This window comes from Ambystoma mexicanum, chromosome 3q, assembly GCF_040938575.1.
Source record: "Ambystoma mexicanum isolate Mex_15411 chromosome 3q, UKY_AmexF1_1, whole genome shotgun sequence".
NCBI lineage: Eukaryota > Metazoa > Chordata > Amphibia > Caudata > Ambystomatidae > Ambystoma > Ambystoma mexicanum.
Genome location: NC_090926.1, coordinates 3,499,749 through 3,518,271, shown reverse-complemented (window position 1 = coordinate 3,518,271; position 18,523 = coordinate 3,499,749). Strand labels below are relative to the sequence as shown.

General features: G+C 47.0%; 1 protein-coding gene across 3 annotated transcripts in view; it reads right to left on the bottom strand.

The window, feature by feature from the left end:
* Positions 1-18,523, bottom strand: part of ADSL (adenylosuccinate lyase) — a 262,886-nt gene that overhangs the window by 15,456 nt on the left and 228,907 nt on the right. For all 3 annotated transcript variants that reach the window (XM_069652920.1, XM_069652919.1, XM_069652918.1), the window contains 3 exons: positions 2,977-3,067; positions 2,368-2,437; positions 1,887-2,034 (listed from right to left, as the gene is read on the bottom strand). In XM_069652920.1, coding sequence (XP_069509021.1) covers positions 1,887-2,034; positions 2,368-2,437; positions 2,977-3,067 — 309 coding nt within the window. The remainder of the gene's footprint in view (positions 1-1,886; positions 2,035-2,367; positions 2,438-2,976; positions 3,068-18,523) is intronic.

The following is an 18,523-nucleotide window of genomic DNA, read 5'->3' as shown; positions in this document are numbered from 1 at the left end:
TCTGTTCCTTTACAGCTCTGCAGATCTCACTGTTCCTGGGCCTCAGTAGTGGGGACAAGAGGGAGGACACAGGGGGACTCCTGCAATGCACTGGGACGGTCAAAACTTGCAACCGGCAAACTTCACTTTCAGTGGCTGTTTAGTGTTTCAGCTCCTTGCGTCTACCGCAAATAGCAACACTGCGGTTTCCTGGCTGTCGAGTTGGACTTTCCTTGCTTCTGGGGTCCCGCACTCTGAGGGGGCTCAGGCTCGGTCAGTCCTGCTCTTCCTGGGCGTCCAGAGGATCTTCCTGAAGCTCTAGGCCAGCTGAAAAGCAACGCACACAATCTGGTGTTCCTCTCCCTGGCTATACGGTTTCCAGCAGCAACTCTGTGGAAATTCAACCAGCTCCGAGATGGATGTCCAGGTGGCTTACTTTGGGGTCGATTGGTCCCACCAACTCAAGGGGAGAAGTCGTCCTTGCAGGGTCTTGTCTGTCGATGCGAACCTGGCATTTCGGCAATGCAGCATGGCTTCACCGGGCGAACCAACAGTCCAGGAGTTGCAGCAGACGTCCTCTTCAAGTTCTTTTTGGGTTCCTGTGGTCGACTCTGCCTTCCAAGACAAAAGACTTGCCTTTTATTCAGTTCTCTACCATTCATTCCAGCCTAGCTGTCAGTCACCCGGCAGGGTGGCTGTCCTTGCCGGACAATCAACCGGCCAATCATAACAGAGTGCATTTGGGTCTCCTAGGAGACTAAGCGCAGGAAGTTCCGGACACCTCCCTCACTTCCTGCCTACCCCAGACACCTTGGAGCCAGAGGCAGGCTTCACTCGGGAATCCCGCCAAAGGCAAAATGAACAAGGACCAAACCTGGTTTGGCGCGCATAGTAAATCTCAAGAATGACCTTTCCACAAAGAAATGGCGAAAAAAAGAAGACCTGGGGTGAATACAGCCCGTGGTAAAGGTACACCATGGTAGTTAAAACGAAACCACTGCCACCAGCCCTTCAGTGAGAAAAGGGCAACATAAAAATATTACATGAGAAGCTAGACAAAGGGGATATTAGGTAACCCCTCCAGCACTCTATTGTAAGATGGTGTGTACTGGGTCTAGAAAGTTACAATGGTAAGTAAAGTCAATTTCACTTTACTGCTCTGGGAACCAGTAGTTTATCCGAGAGAAGGTATTTAAACCTTTGGGAAATCTGAAAGACTTCCCTGTGTCACTGCACTAAAGGTGATGTGTGACAATGTAAAAGATGATGCCTATGGAGTTTGTCAGACTCCACAACCAAAAGAAACAGTGTTCAAAATCACATTAAAATACATGAGAGGGTGGGAAAAAGGGTCTCAGTCTCTTCAGGTTAAAAAAATCAAGTCCTCAAAATCTAGAAAAGTTGCTGGGGGTCTCTAAGGTGGAGGGAATTAGCACATTTCTGAGAATTCTCCCTAACAAACCCCTCCTGCAACTGAGAACTTTTAGTTATTCTGAACAAGGCCTATGGTTTGGTCAGTGTACCTTAAGCATTGTTTGTGTTTTTATATTGTGTTCATGACTATGACAAAGTACTTACCCACCAAGATTACCTTGGCCTATTTTTATTTATAATAAAACTTTATTTTTTCATAATACTTCCGTGCGTCAGTGTTTCTTATGAACCATTTGTACCTTCCGAAAGCCCTCTAGCCCTCCCAAAATAAGCCTGGCTGCTCTGTCTACACTACCAAATACTCAGGTGGTACAGCCATATGCTAAGAATGGAGTTTTGTACTGTCTCAGTTGTATGGCTTTACTAAGCCCTTAGTTGGACCTCATAAAAACTGTCCTAACACTGCCTTCAAATGAGAATGATGCAGCAAACAGTATGTCCCCTGATCCACCCTTGCTTCCTCCCTTAGAGACCTGTTTGCACTGTCATCGAGGGTCCGTTCCAGCCACTGAACAGCAGCAGTCTGTAGGGGGTCCATAAGCAGAGTCATGAGGTGCCGAGAGAGGCTGCAGCAGCGCTCAGAGCGCATTGGGTTCCGCTTATATGCCATGGCACTGGAACCTGGAAAGGGAAAGAAGAAAGGTGGTCAGGGGAGAAGATGGGCTCTGGGAAAGCCAAGTTAGGGCATGCAGGAGTGGGTGACAAAGCATAGGAATATGTGTGAAACGGTAAGATATGTATAACTCTATGGCTAGCTTTGTTGGAGACATGCTGATTAGGTGCCAAAATGTAGGTGAGCCTAAAGTACCCCCAGACTTATTTGGATTTGTTAGGGGACAAGAAATGTGAGTCTACAATGACCCCATAATGAGGTGGATTGGAGACAGGAGGAGGATGGGAAGGTTACAACACTTTCATCAAATGTATTCTCTTTCTAGGACTGCCACCACTTACCAATCTGATCTTTCTCGAAAGGCTCCTCAATCTCCTTCAGGTTTGCCAGCAGCCGGATATCAGTGCAAATCTTTCAGAATAGGACATAAAGCAACAAACGAATGGAATTTGCTAATGCAGTTATGTGATCTATACACAGTGGTGCTGTTACAGGGTGACAGTTTTGAGGCACTATGTATACAATTTATGTCATTATGCAGATTGAACTGCACTCTCTGTGCTCCTTTGCTACCAACTCAGCCTTTTCTTCTTCTATAGCGAATAGAGATTTGCAGCAAGTACATTAACCCAATAAAGAAAATGTTACACATGGGGCCTTCAGTAACCTGAAATGTTAAGAAAGAAAATCACAGCTCTTCTAAGAGCCAGTCCCAAGCACCTTCAGTAATACTCATTTTACTAAGCCCCAAAATACTGCTTTCTGGGATTGGGAGTGTCCACAACTTGAAGGGTTTCCAGCTGAAGTCTGAGATGCTTTCTAAGGGCTTAACCTGACGTACAAATGGTCTTCCTCTTTACTTCAAGCCCTCAGTCTTGTCCAACAGGCACGCGCCCTCACCCCAACCCACCTAGAACATCATGGTTAGCTGCCACTAGGATACTACTCACTTTGTGTACAGAAGCGCCCAGGCTCGCTAGCACAGACAGTACTTCGATGTCTACCTTGCGGCTGTAGGTCTGTCCAGTCACCAGGTAAGTCCTAAAAAAAAAAAAGAAATCAAATGAAACTCGGCTCCCTGGTGGCTTCCCAAATACAAAGTAGCCTGGATTTGGGAGGAACAAACTGCTTAAGTCAACAATTATAACCATTCAACAAACTAGAAGCATTTCTATTTCAGGAGACCCAGATCGACATTGTTCCAGTCTATACAATATTAATTTTTTGCTTTGGCACACAATGGCATCTTGTGGTGAAAACAATGCTACAGAGAATGCAAGGGGGCTGAGAATCAGAATAATTGGTTAGAATGGCAACTGGCAATATTTATGGCATGCATTTGCTACATCACACATTTATATTTTTGTTCCCACTACTCACAATGCTTGCTTCTACTAGCATGTCTCAGTGCAGGCACAAGTAAACAAAAGAAAACGTCAGGTGTGTGAGTTTTTTCTCCTAGTCGCGCATCCCACTCGTATTCCCTCATACTAGTCAATCTCGCTTCCAACCCTTGTCCCTCATGCAGTTCTAGTACCTCATTGTTAAGATGTTCTTTTTGATGCTTTCTCTCCAAAGACATCCATGAACACCCATCCGCCAACTTTTTACTATTTTGAACCTGTCCTGACTTTTGAAGGCAATCCTTTTTGCTATACTTACTTAGGTCATTTGTTTTGGGGGCACTGATGAGTCCGAATGGCTATCTGTTCAGGAGGATTCTGTCTCCCATCACAAAATTTCTTGTTGGATACTGCACACATAACAGGACAGAGGTGTGGTAGGGGTACTTTGTATCCCATTTTCTTTTGTTTGAAGTCACTTTGTGTGCTGGATGGGCTGGTGGCTGCAGACATTTTTCTATGTTTTCTCACATGTACTTTTGCAATTTACTGAAAAATGCCATACCATAGACTCTAAAATGGCTGTGCCCCAAAGTTTCGCGTTGTCTATATGGCCTTTTGGCCTTATCCAGCCCTCAGAGGGCAAGAATATGCCATATATGGGAGCACTAGTGCAAAGCAGCGCTATGTGTTTGTGGCCGGATGTGGGGCTGTTACTGTTTGGTCCATGTCCACATCCTGGCCAAAGTGGTTCTGTCGCAGGGCAGATGTGGTGGCCGATGGCGGAAGACATGTGGATCATCATTGCAGCCAACAAGCATTGGCTTCAGCAACTGTCCCAGCGAAATCCTGCTCCTCTGTCTGATCACCTGAAGGCCTTGATTGGCGCTACAACCCCCTAACTGATGCAAACAACCAGTCCCGGCCCCTTATTGAGGATATTGCTGTTGGAAGCCTTCGAAGTGTCCGGAACTGTGCTGTGGTCTGACCAGCTCCCTCCTGCGCTAATTCGCTGCATCAGTTACCTTGGCTTGCAGTTGAAGCTCTTCAGCATGAAAAGGGACTTTGCAGGATCACCATCTTTTATTTCTTTCGCCGTCTGATCGCAGTGGACCAAGGTCCCTATGAGGTAGTCTGCATCGTGGTGGTCCTTTCTTCATTGTGCCAGGGTCATCCAGACATTCAGTGCCAAGACCCATCTCACCAGAGCACAGGACTGCTGACTAGCTAGACATAAATCATGAAGCCAAAAGGCACATTGCACCAGCAACGCTATCACCCCCTCCAATGGAACCAAACCCGAAGAGGACCTTGCGGATTCAGAAGCCTGCAAAGTATTTTGTGACATAATCAGATTATAGAGGGTGAGTTAACATACTGGTTTCTAACACCTTCTTTCCATAGGGTTTAATTGGAGCCAAGTCCGAACCCTTGCCTAGTAGCCAAGGATCAACCACACAGGTTTCCCTAAAGTGGTGGGATTGGGAGATGACCACCTAGGAAGTGTGCCTTCTTTACTCTACACTACAAGAAACTTATCCCTACATGGCTTTGCCAACACTTGTTCAGCCTTCATAAAAGACCACTATATCCCTGCAAAGAGTTAACTTTTGGACTGTTAGGGAACTAGGCTACATAGCAAGGGAAGGACTTTTAAAAGTATAGGGATTTATCTTACGACATTATAGGGCTGTGCATTGTATTTTTCTACTCTTGGATTGCATACCTGTTCTCACATTGTTTAATACGTAACTGTTTTCTTCACTTGCTTTACTATTTTATAACAAATCTGAACCAACTGTGTGAAAAAAGCGTTGATGCACTTTGGCAAGAGCACTCCAAGGTGATGTACATATGTTGAGTTTATGTTTAGTAGTTCTTTTACCTGTGATTTTATTGTATAATGTGTTCAAGGCCTAATAAATATTACTGTATTTATATGCATTTAGCCTAACTTGAACTATTAAGAGTAGTTGTATGTGTGCTCAACTGAACCCTTCACCACCGTCATACTATGTCTAAGCCTTGCTGCTCAGTCACACTATTGAGAAACAGTTTGGCTAGACATTAGTGTCTTTCACAGTCCACCAGAATAGGGTGGGATCTAACAATCTGTCCACAGGGTGGATTCTGAATAACCATCTTAACCTTCCTCTCGGATGGGTTTTCTGACAAATAAAACAATTGGCGCTAGTTTCACTGAATCTGTGCCAGCATGCATCGGAGCAAGTACTACTAAACAAAAGTAAATTCAAGAGCTCACTCTGGCCCCCATCACCAGTCCTTGCTGTAGATCAAGTCCAGAATCACTCCCAGTCCTACCAATCGCAAACAAAAAAACAAACAATCGCAGTCCCAGATCTCATCGCTGTCTTCGTCAGAGTCTTTTTTTTCCCCCGGTCCCACTAACCCTTAGCAGGAGTTACCACCTGGCAAAAAGGGACGCCAAACCTCTCTTAATCCACATTCCTACAGAGGAATGGCTGTTAATGGGCAGATTCTGAGAGGCAAGCTCTCCACTAATGGACTGCCACCTCCACTCCAAGTTTCAATGTTTTAAAGTCCCTTTCTATAGGGCTGGGGTAAGCGAATCAGCTACGGGAAATAAACGTTGTGAACTCATGAAGGCAAATCTGATGAAGAGCATGTCAGACAGCCCAGGTACCTCAGAGCAGCAGCCACGGCAGATCCCATGATGGCAGAACCCCAAAGGACACTACTAACTGGCAGCAGGAAAGATCATCCCAATCGGGGTGCTGCAGGCGATACTCGTGCTATAGAAAACTGTTTATAGTGACTTTTTTGAATGCCATATTTTCGAAATGCCATTTTGTCGGCACAAAATTGCCGATAATTCTTTTTTTGTTTTTTTTTTATTTATTTTATTTTTGAAATGGGGGGATCCCACCAACGCCCATGTTTTTTTATTGACACTTTTTTAACTTACCAAACAAAACAAAAAACATAAAATAAAAAATATTTGGCCAATTGTTTTTGACAAAATGGTATTTCGAGAATATTTTTGGGAAAATATAACCGGACACCATAGAAAACACCTCCAGGAAGGCCACCTCTTGCAGAAGGCCCAATCAAAGACCACAAGTCAACACCCTTCAAAGTCCCAAGTTGCAACTTGAGAAGTGACCGATGCACAGGAGATGCCTTGGAGGAAGCGGGCCAACCCAACGGATGGTTCCAAGTAAATTCCGAAATGCTTCTGGCGGCAGGTGTCCAGTGCAGGGAACCAGAATGGCTGGTGTCGAGATGGATTTCTAAACTCTGACCTGGTGCACAGAAGTTTAGGAGGCCTCCCTAGTTTAGGGGAACCTTCTGGACAAACCAGACCAATCTAGGCAGCTTGGCAGGCGATCAAGACTAAGTCTCAGGAGGTGCGAGAGTGATCTGAAACCCACAATGAGCACACAGTAAAACTTAGACAGATGTATATCAAAAATACATTTATTATTGGCCTTTATAAAAAAAACACAAATAAACCACAGTATGAATAAAACAGCTTTTCACTATGTAACATATATACAAAATGTGTTTAGCCGAAAGCTGATGAAAGGGGTGGAAAAAACCCACAACCTACAACAGAAGAGGTAAGTTCAACACAGATATCGCATTGGGCAGTTCTTGGCATCCAATCCCTAGCTTATGTAGACCAGCACTAAGAAGTGAAGAGCCTTATGCTCGAAGTACTGTAGTGCGTTAACAAGCAGTCGTGCGTAAAGCGGTTCTCTTCAGGGAGCCTCAGCTGCTCAGGAAGGGGGTTGAGGTGATGAAGAATAAAGCCCTATTCCTTGAGGAGGGTCTACCCTTGCAGATCGATCGACTTTCGGAGTTCGGGAATAGCTGGGGAGCACAGGCTAGCACAGCCAAGGTGAGTATCTGTTAAGGGATTCTCGTGTGTAAAAACAGATGGATGTGCCAGAGGGCCACCGGTAAGTGATGAAAGTACTCAGCAATCCTAGACACAGGCCGGACAAAACTTTGCCAGTCTAGTCCACTTCGCTAGTAGGTTTCACCCCTGCAGTTAGGGGACACTCAGGCTCTCAGCTGCTATGGGACGGGACAATTGTCTGTGGCGGGACAGTAGCTTTTCCTCAGCTCTCGAAGAAAGGAGAATGATGGTTCCAGTGCAGCACGTCTCAGGACACGGTGGGGCAGGTCTGCAGGTACTTACAGCGACAGTCACCATAGTGGACAACGCAGGGACCGCAAATGCTTGCAGCGTAGCGTGCACTCATAAATCGCGACCCAGAGGAGCTAGGAGCTTTCGCGGGAGAGGGCCCAGAACTACAAGTAAGCGATGCCCAAAGTCTCGAGTCTCAACTCTGGACGGCGGCGCTCCTGTGCGATACCCCGGGTTCGAGCTGGTCAGTTGGCTGGATGGCCCAGGAACCAAAGAGGCTCTTTGCGAGGGTAAGCAGAAGGTGCCAAGAGTAGTTGGTCCCACTACTCGAAAGGGTTGAAGTGCTCTTACAGGTCTTCTTGGTATGATGCAAAAGTAGGGGTCTGACAGGACAACAGCGGGGTCAGTGTGCTAAACCTTCCAGCACATCTTCAGCGGTTCCACAAGTCTGCTCTTTCTTTCAGGATACTTGGTTCCTGCTGTAGTTCGGTGTGAACTTCAGGTGATCAACCCAGAATGGCCCCTTTCTCTTATCCAAAATGTGTTTTGTGCTCAAATCTCAGATAACCAATGGAAGATCTGCACTCTTGCATGCACGCCAGGCGTGGGCCAATCGTGGCCCACAGTGGTTCCAGTCATTCAGGCCTAGCAGACATATTGCCACCAGTAGTGTGGATTGGGACCACCCTCTTCCTGGGCACTAGCACACGTGGCATGCACGAGCCCGCGAAAGGTGCAATTTTCACAGGGACCGGCATGCCCAAATAAGGAATACCCGGGTCTCTCAACCCTCTGGAGGCAAAGGGACAAAATGGCCAAAGGACAGAACAAAAGACTTCATGGCACGGCCATTTTCGGCACTCGCCACAGTCTTGGGCCAAATGCGGTATTGTCCCAGTACCAACAGCCTGAAGGACGTGTCAGTTTCCCCATAACAAATGAGTGAAAGCCCAGGAGTGCAGCTGAAGGCTGTGCTCCGCTGGTAAAAGTCAGGTAGGTCAACCAAACAAAAGCAAAAGGTTTGGGGGGGATTCACAAATGGAGGGAAAATTGCACCCACAGGAAATCTTCCCTAACACTTGGTCGCACAAGCCCAAGGGTCAAAGATACAGATGAGGGTCTTCGTGGATAGTTGCAGAGATTTACCGGGAATTGGCTGGAGGCAATGCTGGTCAACTTAAGCAGCAGTTTGGGGTTCTCAGCATGTTGCTCCTCTTCTTCAGGGTCTTGGCTCCAGTCAACGAAAAGAGGAACGGCTGCAGGACTCATTTTAACCCAAAATTCAGGCTGGGACCTGCCCCAGTCCAACAATGGTAAGGATCTGCACCATTCAACCTGGGAACAGATGTCTAATCATGGACAGCCTCTTGTCCCACATGTGCTCAGCAACAGACATCCCCTGGCTAGAATTTTGATTGGGATAAGACAGTCCCAACACTCACATCTGGCTTGAATGCACACACCACCATTCTGCCTGGGAACTCCAAGCCAGAGTATGGGAAAGGGCTTACCATATATGGCATTTCCTGAAATGAGACCGTAAGTGGATGGATTTTCAGTATCAGCCCTGTGGACAGATTCTGAGAGGGGGCCCCCCCCTATTCTGATGACAAGGAAAGACACTAATGTGTAGCCTAATGGGTAGTGTGACTGAGCAGTAAGTCTTAGGCACAGAAGAGTGACAGAGTGGTGAAGGGTTCCGTTAAGCACACAGGACCCAACACAAGTTAGGCAGAATGCATAAATATTTATGTAGTCCATGAACACTTAGCAATTTAAAACCACAGGTAAGTAACATCCTAAACAGACACTATTATATACACATTCACTTTTGGGGTGCTCTGGCTACGGAGCCCTTAGACCAATTAGACCAACATAGAATACTTTAGTAGAACAAGTTAAAAACCAAAAAAAAAGGTAATTCATTTAGAGAACTAATATGCAACGAATAGAGGAGTTAAAACAATACACAGCCCTTTAAAAGCACTACACTTCAAAAGTCAATCCCGTGCTAGAAAAGATGGGATCTATTGCTCCTTGACGATCTGGTGAATGGCTGAAAAAGTCTTCCTTTTATCCAGCATCCGAGCTGGAGTTAATCTGAAGCCCACTAAGGATAAATATCTGCAACATACAAACTGGCAGGGGCTCTCCAATCATGGAAAGCCTCCGGCCACCACATCTGCCCACAAACAGACTGGCCAGGAAGGGGCTGGGACCAGTCCCAGACCCCAAGTCCAGCCACAAACGCACACCAACGCTTTGCCCAGGAAAACTGGCCTTTTCCCCGGGAAGGTGCTCACTATATATGGCAAATCCAGCAATTAGAAGGCACCCAAAATACAAGATGGCCAGGTGAAAATCTTATGGCACGGTCATTTTAGAGTATAATGGTACTATAAAAGGCATTAACATAGCAAACCCTCACATAATAGGGGCATAGAAAAACCACACAGCCTACACCCAAAGACAAAATGCATGTATGCACACTCCAGCCACAACCCAGGAAAAGACATGCACACCCCCATACACCAGCCCACTTCTAAAAGGTGCACTAGTTAATGCTAGGTCCTTGATTGCTCATGCCATTGAAATTGCTGATCTTATCCAGACCGAAAATTTTGACTTCCTGGCCATCACGGAATCCTGGCTTCATGCCGCCGCAGGACCAGCCATTATGCTAGCAACCCCCAACGGCTACACCATCCTAAGAGCAGATAGAGGCGAAGCCAGCAGAGGGGGCATAGCCCTTATTATTAAATCTAACCTATCCATCAGGCTAGTGCCCTCGAACAACACTAATTCATGTGAAAGCCTAACTATCTATTAACAACTCCCAAACCCTCACTATCCACCTTATCTATAGACCTCCAGGCCCTATTGGAACCTTTGAGGAGGACATTTCTACCATCCTATCGCACAACCTAAAACAATCACCACAAGTCATCCTGCTAGGGGATCTTAACCTAGGCTTCAATGACCAAAATGACCCACAGGCAACTCGAATAGCCAACCTACTCTCTGAACTAGGCTTCTCACAAAAAGTACTTCACCCCACCCACAACAAGGGTAGAATACTCGATTGGGTGGCAGACCACAACTGCAATGCCTCCATCCTATCGATCTCCCCACTAATTTGGACAGACCATCTCCTTATAACTTTTGCTCTAGAAACGATCAGACCCACTACCGCCTCAGTCCAGCCAGCACCATCCATCCATCCCAACCAGAAATAAAAACATCACCCCGGACAACCTACTCCCCCTCATCCTCCCCACACTTAATTCACTACCAGACAACATGGACCCTGAAACTCTAGTGTACGAGTACAACAAAGTCATGTCCTCTGCCTTGGTCATAATTGCACCACTCAAAGTGAGACGCAGCAAACCTAAAGCCCACCTCAACTCCTGGTACACCCCCCATCTAAAAACTCTTCGTACCAAAAAAAGACAATGCAAGGTCGCATGGAAATTACAACCATCGGAAGAAAATAAAAGCACCCTGAGAGATATATCTACCTTCTACAAAAAGGAAATACTAGCAGCCAAACAGGAAACCTACAACAATAGAATAGCCCAAGCCAACTCTAGCATGAAAGAACTCTTCATTATCCTAAAGGAAATAGAATCCCCCATCCCAGTGCCTGACAACTGTGTCAAAGATAAAACATGGTGCACCAACATTCAGCAAGCCCTAGCTAATAAAAGTAACATCTCTCCAATCTAAAATTGCCACGAAAAAATCCTCGCTCAGTCTCGACACTAAGCCCAAAACAGATATCACCCCTCCTAAAAATAGCACCAACTACCCTCGCTTAAAATTCTCAAAAGTATCTACTATTGAGACAGAAAAAATCATACTGTCACTCAAACCATCTAATTGCCAGGGGGATCAATGTCCACCTCAACTGATAAAGGACGCAGCTAGAGACCTGGCTCCCTTTATCTCAAAACTCATTAACGCCTCATTCGCTACAGGGTCCATACCAAGCAACCTAAAAGAATCTTGGGTACTCCCTTTGCTAAAAAAACAGACTCTAGACCCTGCCATACCCACAAACTACCGCCCAATCACCACTGTGCCATTCCTCTTAAAAATCATAGACAAAGTGGCGTACTCACAAATACAGAAACACCTTGAAAACAACAATTTACTAGGAGTACGGCAGTCTGGCTTCCGTCCCCAGCATGGAACCGAAACTGCCCTCTTAGACCTAAAGGCGCAAATTGACGAGCTAAGGGATCAAGGCAAACCAGCCTTACTCCTCCTCCTGGATTTATCAGCCGCATTTGACCTTGTTGACCACAAGGTCCTCTGCAGGCACCTGGATACAGCCGCGCATTTCTCAGAAGAAGCCACAAAATGGATCCAATCCTTCCTCAATAACAGGACAATGAGAGTCTTCTCCACCACTGCGGCAGCAGACTCCATCCCCATTACATGTGGTGTGCCCCAAGGATCCTGTGTTTCGCCTACACTCTATAACATCTTTACTAAGCCCCTTTTCGATAAACTGGACCTTCTTGGTATCACCTACACTAATTATGCAGATGATAACCAGATTCTCCTACCACTTACCGGTGATTACGACAAGGATTTGGCCTTGGTGAACAGAGTGTATCTCATCATCCAGGCATGGATGGCCACACACGATCTATGCCTGAATGATGACCAACTGAAATCATCATCCTGGGCACACCAGCCACCCTCAAAAAACTGGGCCCCAACTACTCCTCCTTCAATATCGACAAGAACCAAATCACAACCGCCCATGCGGTTAAAACTCTGGGTTTCTACCTGGACTCCACCCTTTCTTTCAACAAGCAGGTCAATGCGATGGCTTCAGCAACCGCCTACACCTGCAAATTGATAAGAGCAGGCAAACCCTTCCTATCAAACGATAGCTGCATCACACTCGCTAGAGCGCTCGTGTTATCAAAACTGGACTACTGCAATTCGCTCTATATTGGGGCTAACAAGGAAGTCATCAAAAGAATTCAAATTCTGCAGAACGCCACGCTTAGAGCAGCACTTTGCATTCCCAGGAGAGCCCACATCACCGCACTCAGACGAGCTAACAACTGGCTCTCTACTCAGGAGAAAATCCAATTAAAAGTTGCCTCTTTGGTCCACAAATGCCTTAACGCTGCACCGCAGTACCTCTCTGCCAGATTCACCAAACTAAAACCAACAAGACTTACTAGATCTGCTAACTCCAATAACCTATCCATACCTAGAGTCAAACTGACTAAAGTCTGTAGCTGCAGCTTTCAGGTGAAAGCAGCTCAACTCTGGAACGCCCTACCATCCACCTTGAAGACTGACCAACCCTACCCCACCTTCCGACACAACCTTATAACGTGGATCAAAAATGCAGACACACTTTAGATCCTCTACTGCCTGGACATATTCAAGCCTAGGAATCTCTGCCTAGGACCGTAAACACATGCTTTTACACTCCACATGCTGTATATTCCTGTATATTTTGTGTGTACTCCTGTATATTTTGTTTTATATTATTCTTGTTGCTCTATTTTTGCTATTTTTGCCATGTGATCTTGTAACAAAGTTTTGGGCTGTTGTATAAAATGCGCCCGGTTACCCTTGGGTCTGGTGCGCAATATAAGTAATAAAACAAAAACAGTTTACTTTTTGGAGCTTTCACCCCATATACGTCAATGGGGCATCCCATCTTTTTGCTACTGTCTGCATCCGGACATGACTTTTTGGAGGTAATTAAAGCCAACTGCTTCACTTGCCTGCTTCTGTTCACTTTTATGGGGAGATTGATAAGTCCCTGAGACCATCAGTAGTGGGAGACCCCATCTCCATGAATGGAAATGACATGCATTACTCACCATAATAGCATTTCTGATGATTGTATCTGCTTAGATTCACATGCTGTACATATAGTCCAACATCCAGTGGTAACCGCGGAGTATTGCATCTTGTCTTTCGAGAATCGCAAGGGGACCTCAACATGGGCGAGCCTGTAACACTATCCCTAATGTGACGTGTAGTGTACCCAAAATCCCTCACGCGTCGAGGTCCCTCCGATTGTATTTCTTCTGCCATGAGGGAGTCCAACGACTATCGTGAGTACATAAAAGAGAAAATAGTAAGACATCTATGTTCCTTCCACCTGCAGGGAGAAAGGGTGGGCGCATGTGAATCTAAGCAGATTCAATCATCAGACATGCTATTATGGTGAGTAATGAAGGTCTTCTGATGCTTGTTAATGTGCTTAGAATCACATGCTGTGCATAGACTAGCAAGCAGTACCTGGAGTTCTAGGAGGGAGGTGAGAAGGCACAGTAGTGAAAAGATGTCTTAATACTGCTTGTCCCACCTGAGAATCAGATCTAGAATGAGTGTCTGGGCAATTGTGTTTTGTAAAGGTGTGTACAGAACTCCAGGTTGCCGCTTTGCAAATGGACTCTAGGGGAACATTTGTAATGAAAGCTATGGAAGCCCCAGTGCCTCCATTAGAATGCGCTCTAGGCTTGAAGGGCAGTTCTCTCTTAGAGCGTAACAGAGTGTGAGGCATTTGACAATCCACCTTGAGATGGTGGATTTAGAGACAGGATCCCCTTCTCCACCAGCTGCCACTGAAACGAAAATTTGGGTTTGTTTTTCTCAGTGGTCTAGTTCTTTCCATGTAAAACATGACTGCCCTGCGCACATCTAATGTGTCTAGGATTCTGCAAGAAAGTAGGCAGTTCTATGGATTGGTTCACATGGAACTTGGAAAGCATAAACAAAATTCCCTGACCATGTTATCCAGAGATTTTTCCCCTTGGATTGGTTCTGGGGTACCTCCCCTTGGATCGGTTCTGGGGTACCAAGAGGCAAAATCTTGGCATTGAGCGTTTTCCAGAGATGCAAACAAGTCGATCTCTGGGAAACCCCATTGTGCGAAAACGTTGGAGACAATGTCTTCGTATAGTTGCCATTCATACTCTACGGGAAGTGGGAAGTCTCTGCTGAGCACATCCGCTAGGAGATTGAGTTCCCCTGGAATGTGTTGAGACAACAGGAACATCCTGTGTTTGAGAGCCCATTTCCAGATGTTCTGGGACAACTTGGATAGCCCTGAAGAGTGTGTGCCCCCTTGCGTGTTCAAGTAATACATGGCCATAGTGTTGTCTGTGAGAATCAGAACTGTCTTCCCCTGTAACTGTGTCTGAAAGGCTTTCAGTGCTTTGAATACAGCCAACAGCTTCAACAGATTTATGTGGGGACCACACGCCGGGCGCTGTCTGCTGAAGCAGGTGAGCCCACCCCCACCCCATGAGAGATGCATCTGGTGAGAGTGGCTTCTACTGCGGGGGTGGTCAAGGTTTTCCTTCCACCACCACTGCAGAGAGAGAACAAGGGCTGGCGAGACAACCACCAGATTTTCCCATTGTCAGCTGGCCTGACACCACTGGCCGTTGAGCCACTCTTGCATAGGATGCATGCGCAGATGCACGTGTGGAACGAAGTAAATGCAGGACGCCATCATTCCTGACAGTCGCATGGCGTTGCGTACCGTCACCTCTCGAACAGCTACATATTGAGGGATCTGAAACAGCAGAAACCTCTAATTGAAGGTGAAGACGAGGCTGTCTTCTGTCCGAAATTAGAGCCTCTAGGAACTATTTGACTTGAATGGCGTCTAGGCAGGATTTCTTCTCGATGGAGAAACCCAGGCTGAATAAGAGGTCTATTGTCTTTTGGGTGTTCAACAGGCATGTTCCGAAGGAATACCCTGTAATGAGCCAGTCGTCGAGGTAAGGGTAAACCGGAACAGATTCTCTGCGCAGGTGCGCTGCAGCCACTGCCAGTACCTTCGTAAACACCCAAGGTGCTGAGGCAATGGCGAAGGGGAGTACTTTGAACGGATAGTGCTGGTCCTCCATCATGAACCTTAGGTATTTTCTGTGTGCCGGCAACATTGAAATATGAGAGTATGCATCTTTCATAGCCAGTGTTGCCATGTAAGCCCCCTGTTTCAGCAAAGGGATTGCCTCCTGCAACGTGACCATATGAAACCTTTGAGGTTTGACAAATTTGTTCACTGGGCGCAAGTCTAGCATAGGGCGCATGGTGAGATCCTTTTTGGGGACAAGGAAGTACACCGATACCCTTGTTTACCTGTAGAATAGGAACGACTTCTATGGCGCCCTTTTCCTGCACGATCTCGACCTCTTGCAGCAGGATGTGGAGTTGTTCCAGCGTCAGGCGTCTTGATTTTGGTGGGTCTGAATTGAGGTGGTCTGCAAAATTCTATGCATTACCCATGGGTGATGGTCTTGAGCACCCAACTGGTCTGTTACCCCCCTCCCATGCATGAAGGAATGATGTTAAACATCCCCCGACTGGGGAGGTGTGGCAGGGGACCCAGATCTGAGGGTCATTTCTGAACCGAGACCGCAGAGGCTCTGAGGGCAGAATTCTGGCCTCTACCCCTTCCACGGCGTTGTCCTCCAAGTGCATACGTGGTGGTGATATTGGATCCTTGTCCTGAAGACCAGTTTTCTGAACCATACTGGTTTTGAGACGAGCGAGATTGCCTACGAAAGGAACGACGAGAGCTGCCCCCTCTCTGTTGCGAAGGCTTCTGGGTAATCTGGTTTAAGGTCTTGTCTCATGTGCCTTCTTAGCTGTCTGAAGCGCCTTGTCCACGGCCTTGCCGAACAATTTGGTCTCGTCAACTGGCTTGTTTATTAAGGCTGCTTGGGTTTCAGGCTTAAAACCAGAGTTCCTCAACCAGGTGTGCCGTTTTAGTAGTGTACCCTGGGCCAAGGACCTTCCCGCTGTTTCAGCAGCGTCCAAAGTGTTCTTAAGAATGTTGTGGTTGATTTGCTTGCCTTGCGATACAATAGCGAGCAGTTTAGCCCGCATTGGTTCAGGGATCTCTGAGTAGCTAGCCAACAGAGTGGTGTGGTTGGCTATTCGGGTGGATAACGCAGCAGCAGTCGTAACCCTTTCCCAGTCCATACAATGTTTTGCCTTCTTTATCAGGTGGTGCCTCACCTGTAGACAGGGGGACACTTGCCCTCTTTCTCGCAGTTGTAACTACCAGGGAATCTGTAGTGGCATGCCCTTTAATGTAAAGGGGGTCGGTAGGAGATCGCAAGAGAGGGAAAAATAACTTCTCTACCCTTGGATTAACCACCCTGATCTGGGCTGGTGTTAACAATGAAGGTGCCAGACGTCTCGCTACAAAATCTGAATCCTGCGCAGCCTCCTGTGTGGCGATCTGAAAATGTTCAGCCGCCTTCTTTAAGATGGCGTTAAAAACCATTTGATCATCCACCGGTGGGGCCTGGCGTGCTGGAGTGGTAGGAGGGGAATCCATACAGAGCTCGTCAGGGTCTGGGGTAGGAGTAGGGGACACCCAACATTGATCAATCAGATGGCTGTCCTCCCACTCCATGGGATCATCAATAGGGATCCCAACGGGATCATCATCCTGTATGTATTGACAGGCACCTCATCATCTGTAAGGTCAAAAACGTTCTCATGAGGAGCCTCAAAAGGTCCTCTGAAATTTAGCCATAGGTGCAAAAGGAAGCTCCTCATGAGGCCTCTTGGGAGCAAACCTCTCTGAAAAATCAACAAACCTCTGCAGTCTGTCCATGCACCCCTCAGACTACTCCCTGGTCCATGATGATGAACCAGGAGTCCCGGGGAGTAAAGGTGTTTTCTAGACTAGTTTCCTCTTCAGAACATCGAGATTTTCCTTCTAATGTCTTGGATAAAGACAAAGGGCTTTCAGAGTACTCTTTGAGGTTCCGGGCGTAGTGACGTATCTTTAGATGTGTCTTTCAGCCGTTCTTTCTGTTTCGACATCTGTTTTGAGTGTTCCTTTTGTTTAACTGCCAAAGCGATCCTCGTGATAATATCGCTGATGCTCAGTATTTGAGGGAGGTGCGACGGTTGAGCTGGTGGCTGCTCGGTAGATGTCAGCGCCACTGGAGCATTCAGCGGTGTCAGAGCCTTCTCCTGAAGCATCTTGACGGCCGCGTGTGATTTGGTGCTAGCGCCCTTACTTTTGGATTGCCCGGACACATGCCGCTGCCGCGGTTGCAGGGAGGGCTGCTGATCATAAGGGTCAGCGGGCGCCGTCGAAGTATCTGATGCGCCGATGGCGCTTTGGAATGCTTCGACTGGACCGCCAAAGCAGAACCGTGGGTTGTGTGCTTAGTGTGGGAATCATGTGCGTCCCTGTAACCGGGAAGTACAGTCCCCATAGCAGGACTCACGTTGTGCCTATTGGGGCCGGCGACAGACGCTGCGTATCGAGAACTCTTCACAGTCAGGTCAATGGCTTCCGAAGTGGAGCCTTGGTCATCGCTAATCCCTTAGTCACACTCGGCGGCTGTGGCGGCGGGGAAATTACTTCGGCCTGCGACATACCGTAGACCGCCCACTGCTTCAATCGGCGCTCCTTAATAGTCTTCGGCCGTAGGAGTTTGCAGGCCGCTCAGGACGCCTCATTGTGGTTGAGCGGAAGACAATTATTGCACCGACGGTGCTAGCCTTTCCATGGGTATTTTGCCTTACATGAAGGACAAAATCTAAATGGGAGTCCTGTCCATAGCGCAGGATCGTGATAGCGACGACAAACCCAAAGGAACAAAGAGCAGGGAAAAGGAAAGGCATTCTTGAAAAGAATATGACCACCCAACCCCTCCCTACTGTAAAGGCCAGCCAGGAGGCCCAGCAACATGGTTGGCTGCGCAGCCCGGATCAACAGCCGTCGAAATTCCATTGTCAGCAGTCTTCAGCGGTGACACAGGAATCATCCATCAAAGGGAGTGACAATGAGAATAAACTACCGAAAATCACGAAATATAACAATAACGCAATGTTTTATGAAGAGCTCTGCATTAGGACGACCACAAAGCTGGGCGGGGAAAAAAACAATCTGAGGGACCTCAATGCATGAGGGATTTTGGGTACACTACACGTCACGTTAGGGTTAGTGTTACAAGCACACCCATGTCAACGTCCCCTTTCGATTCTCGA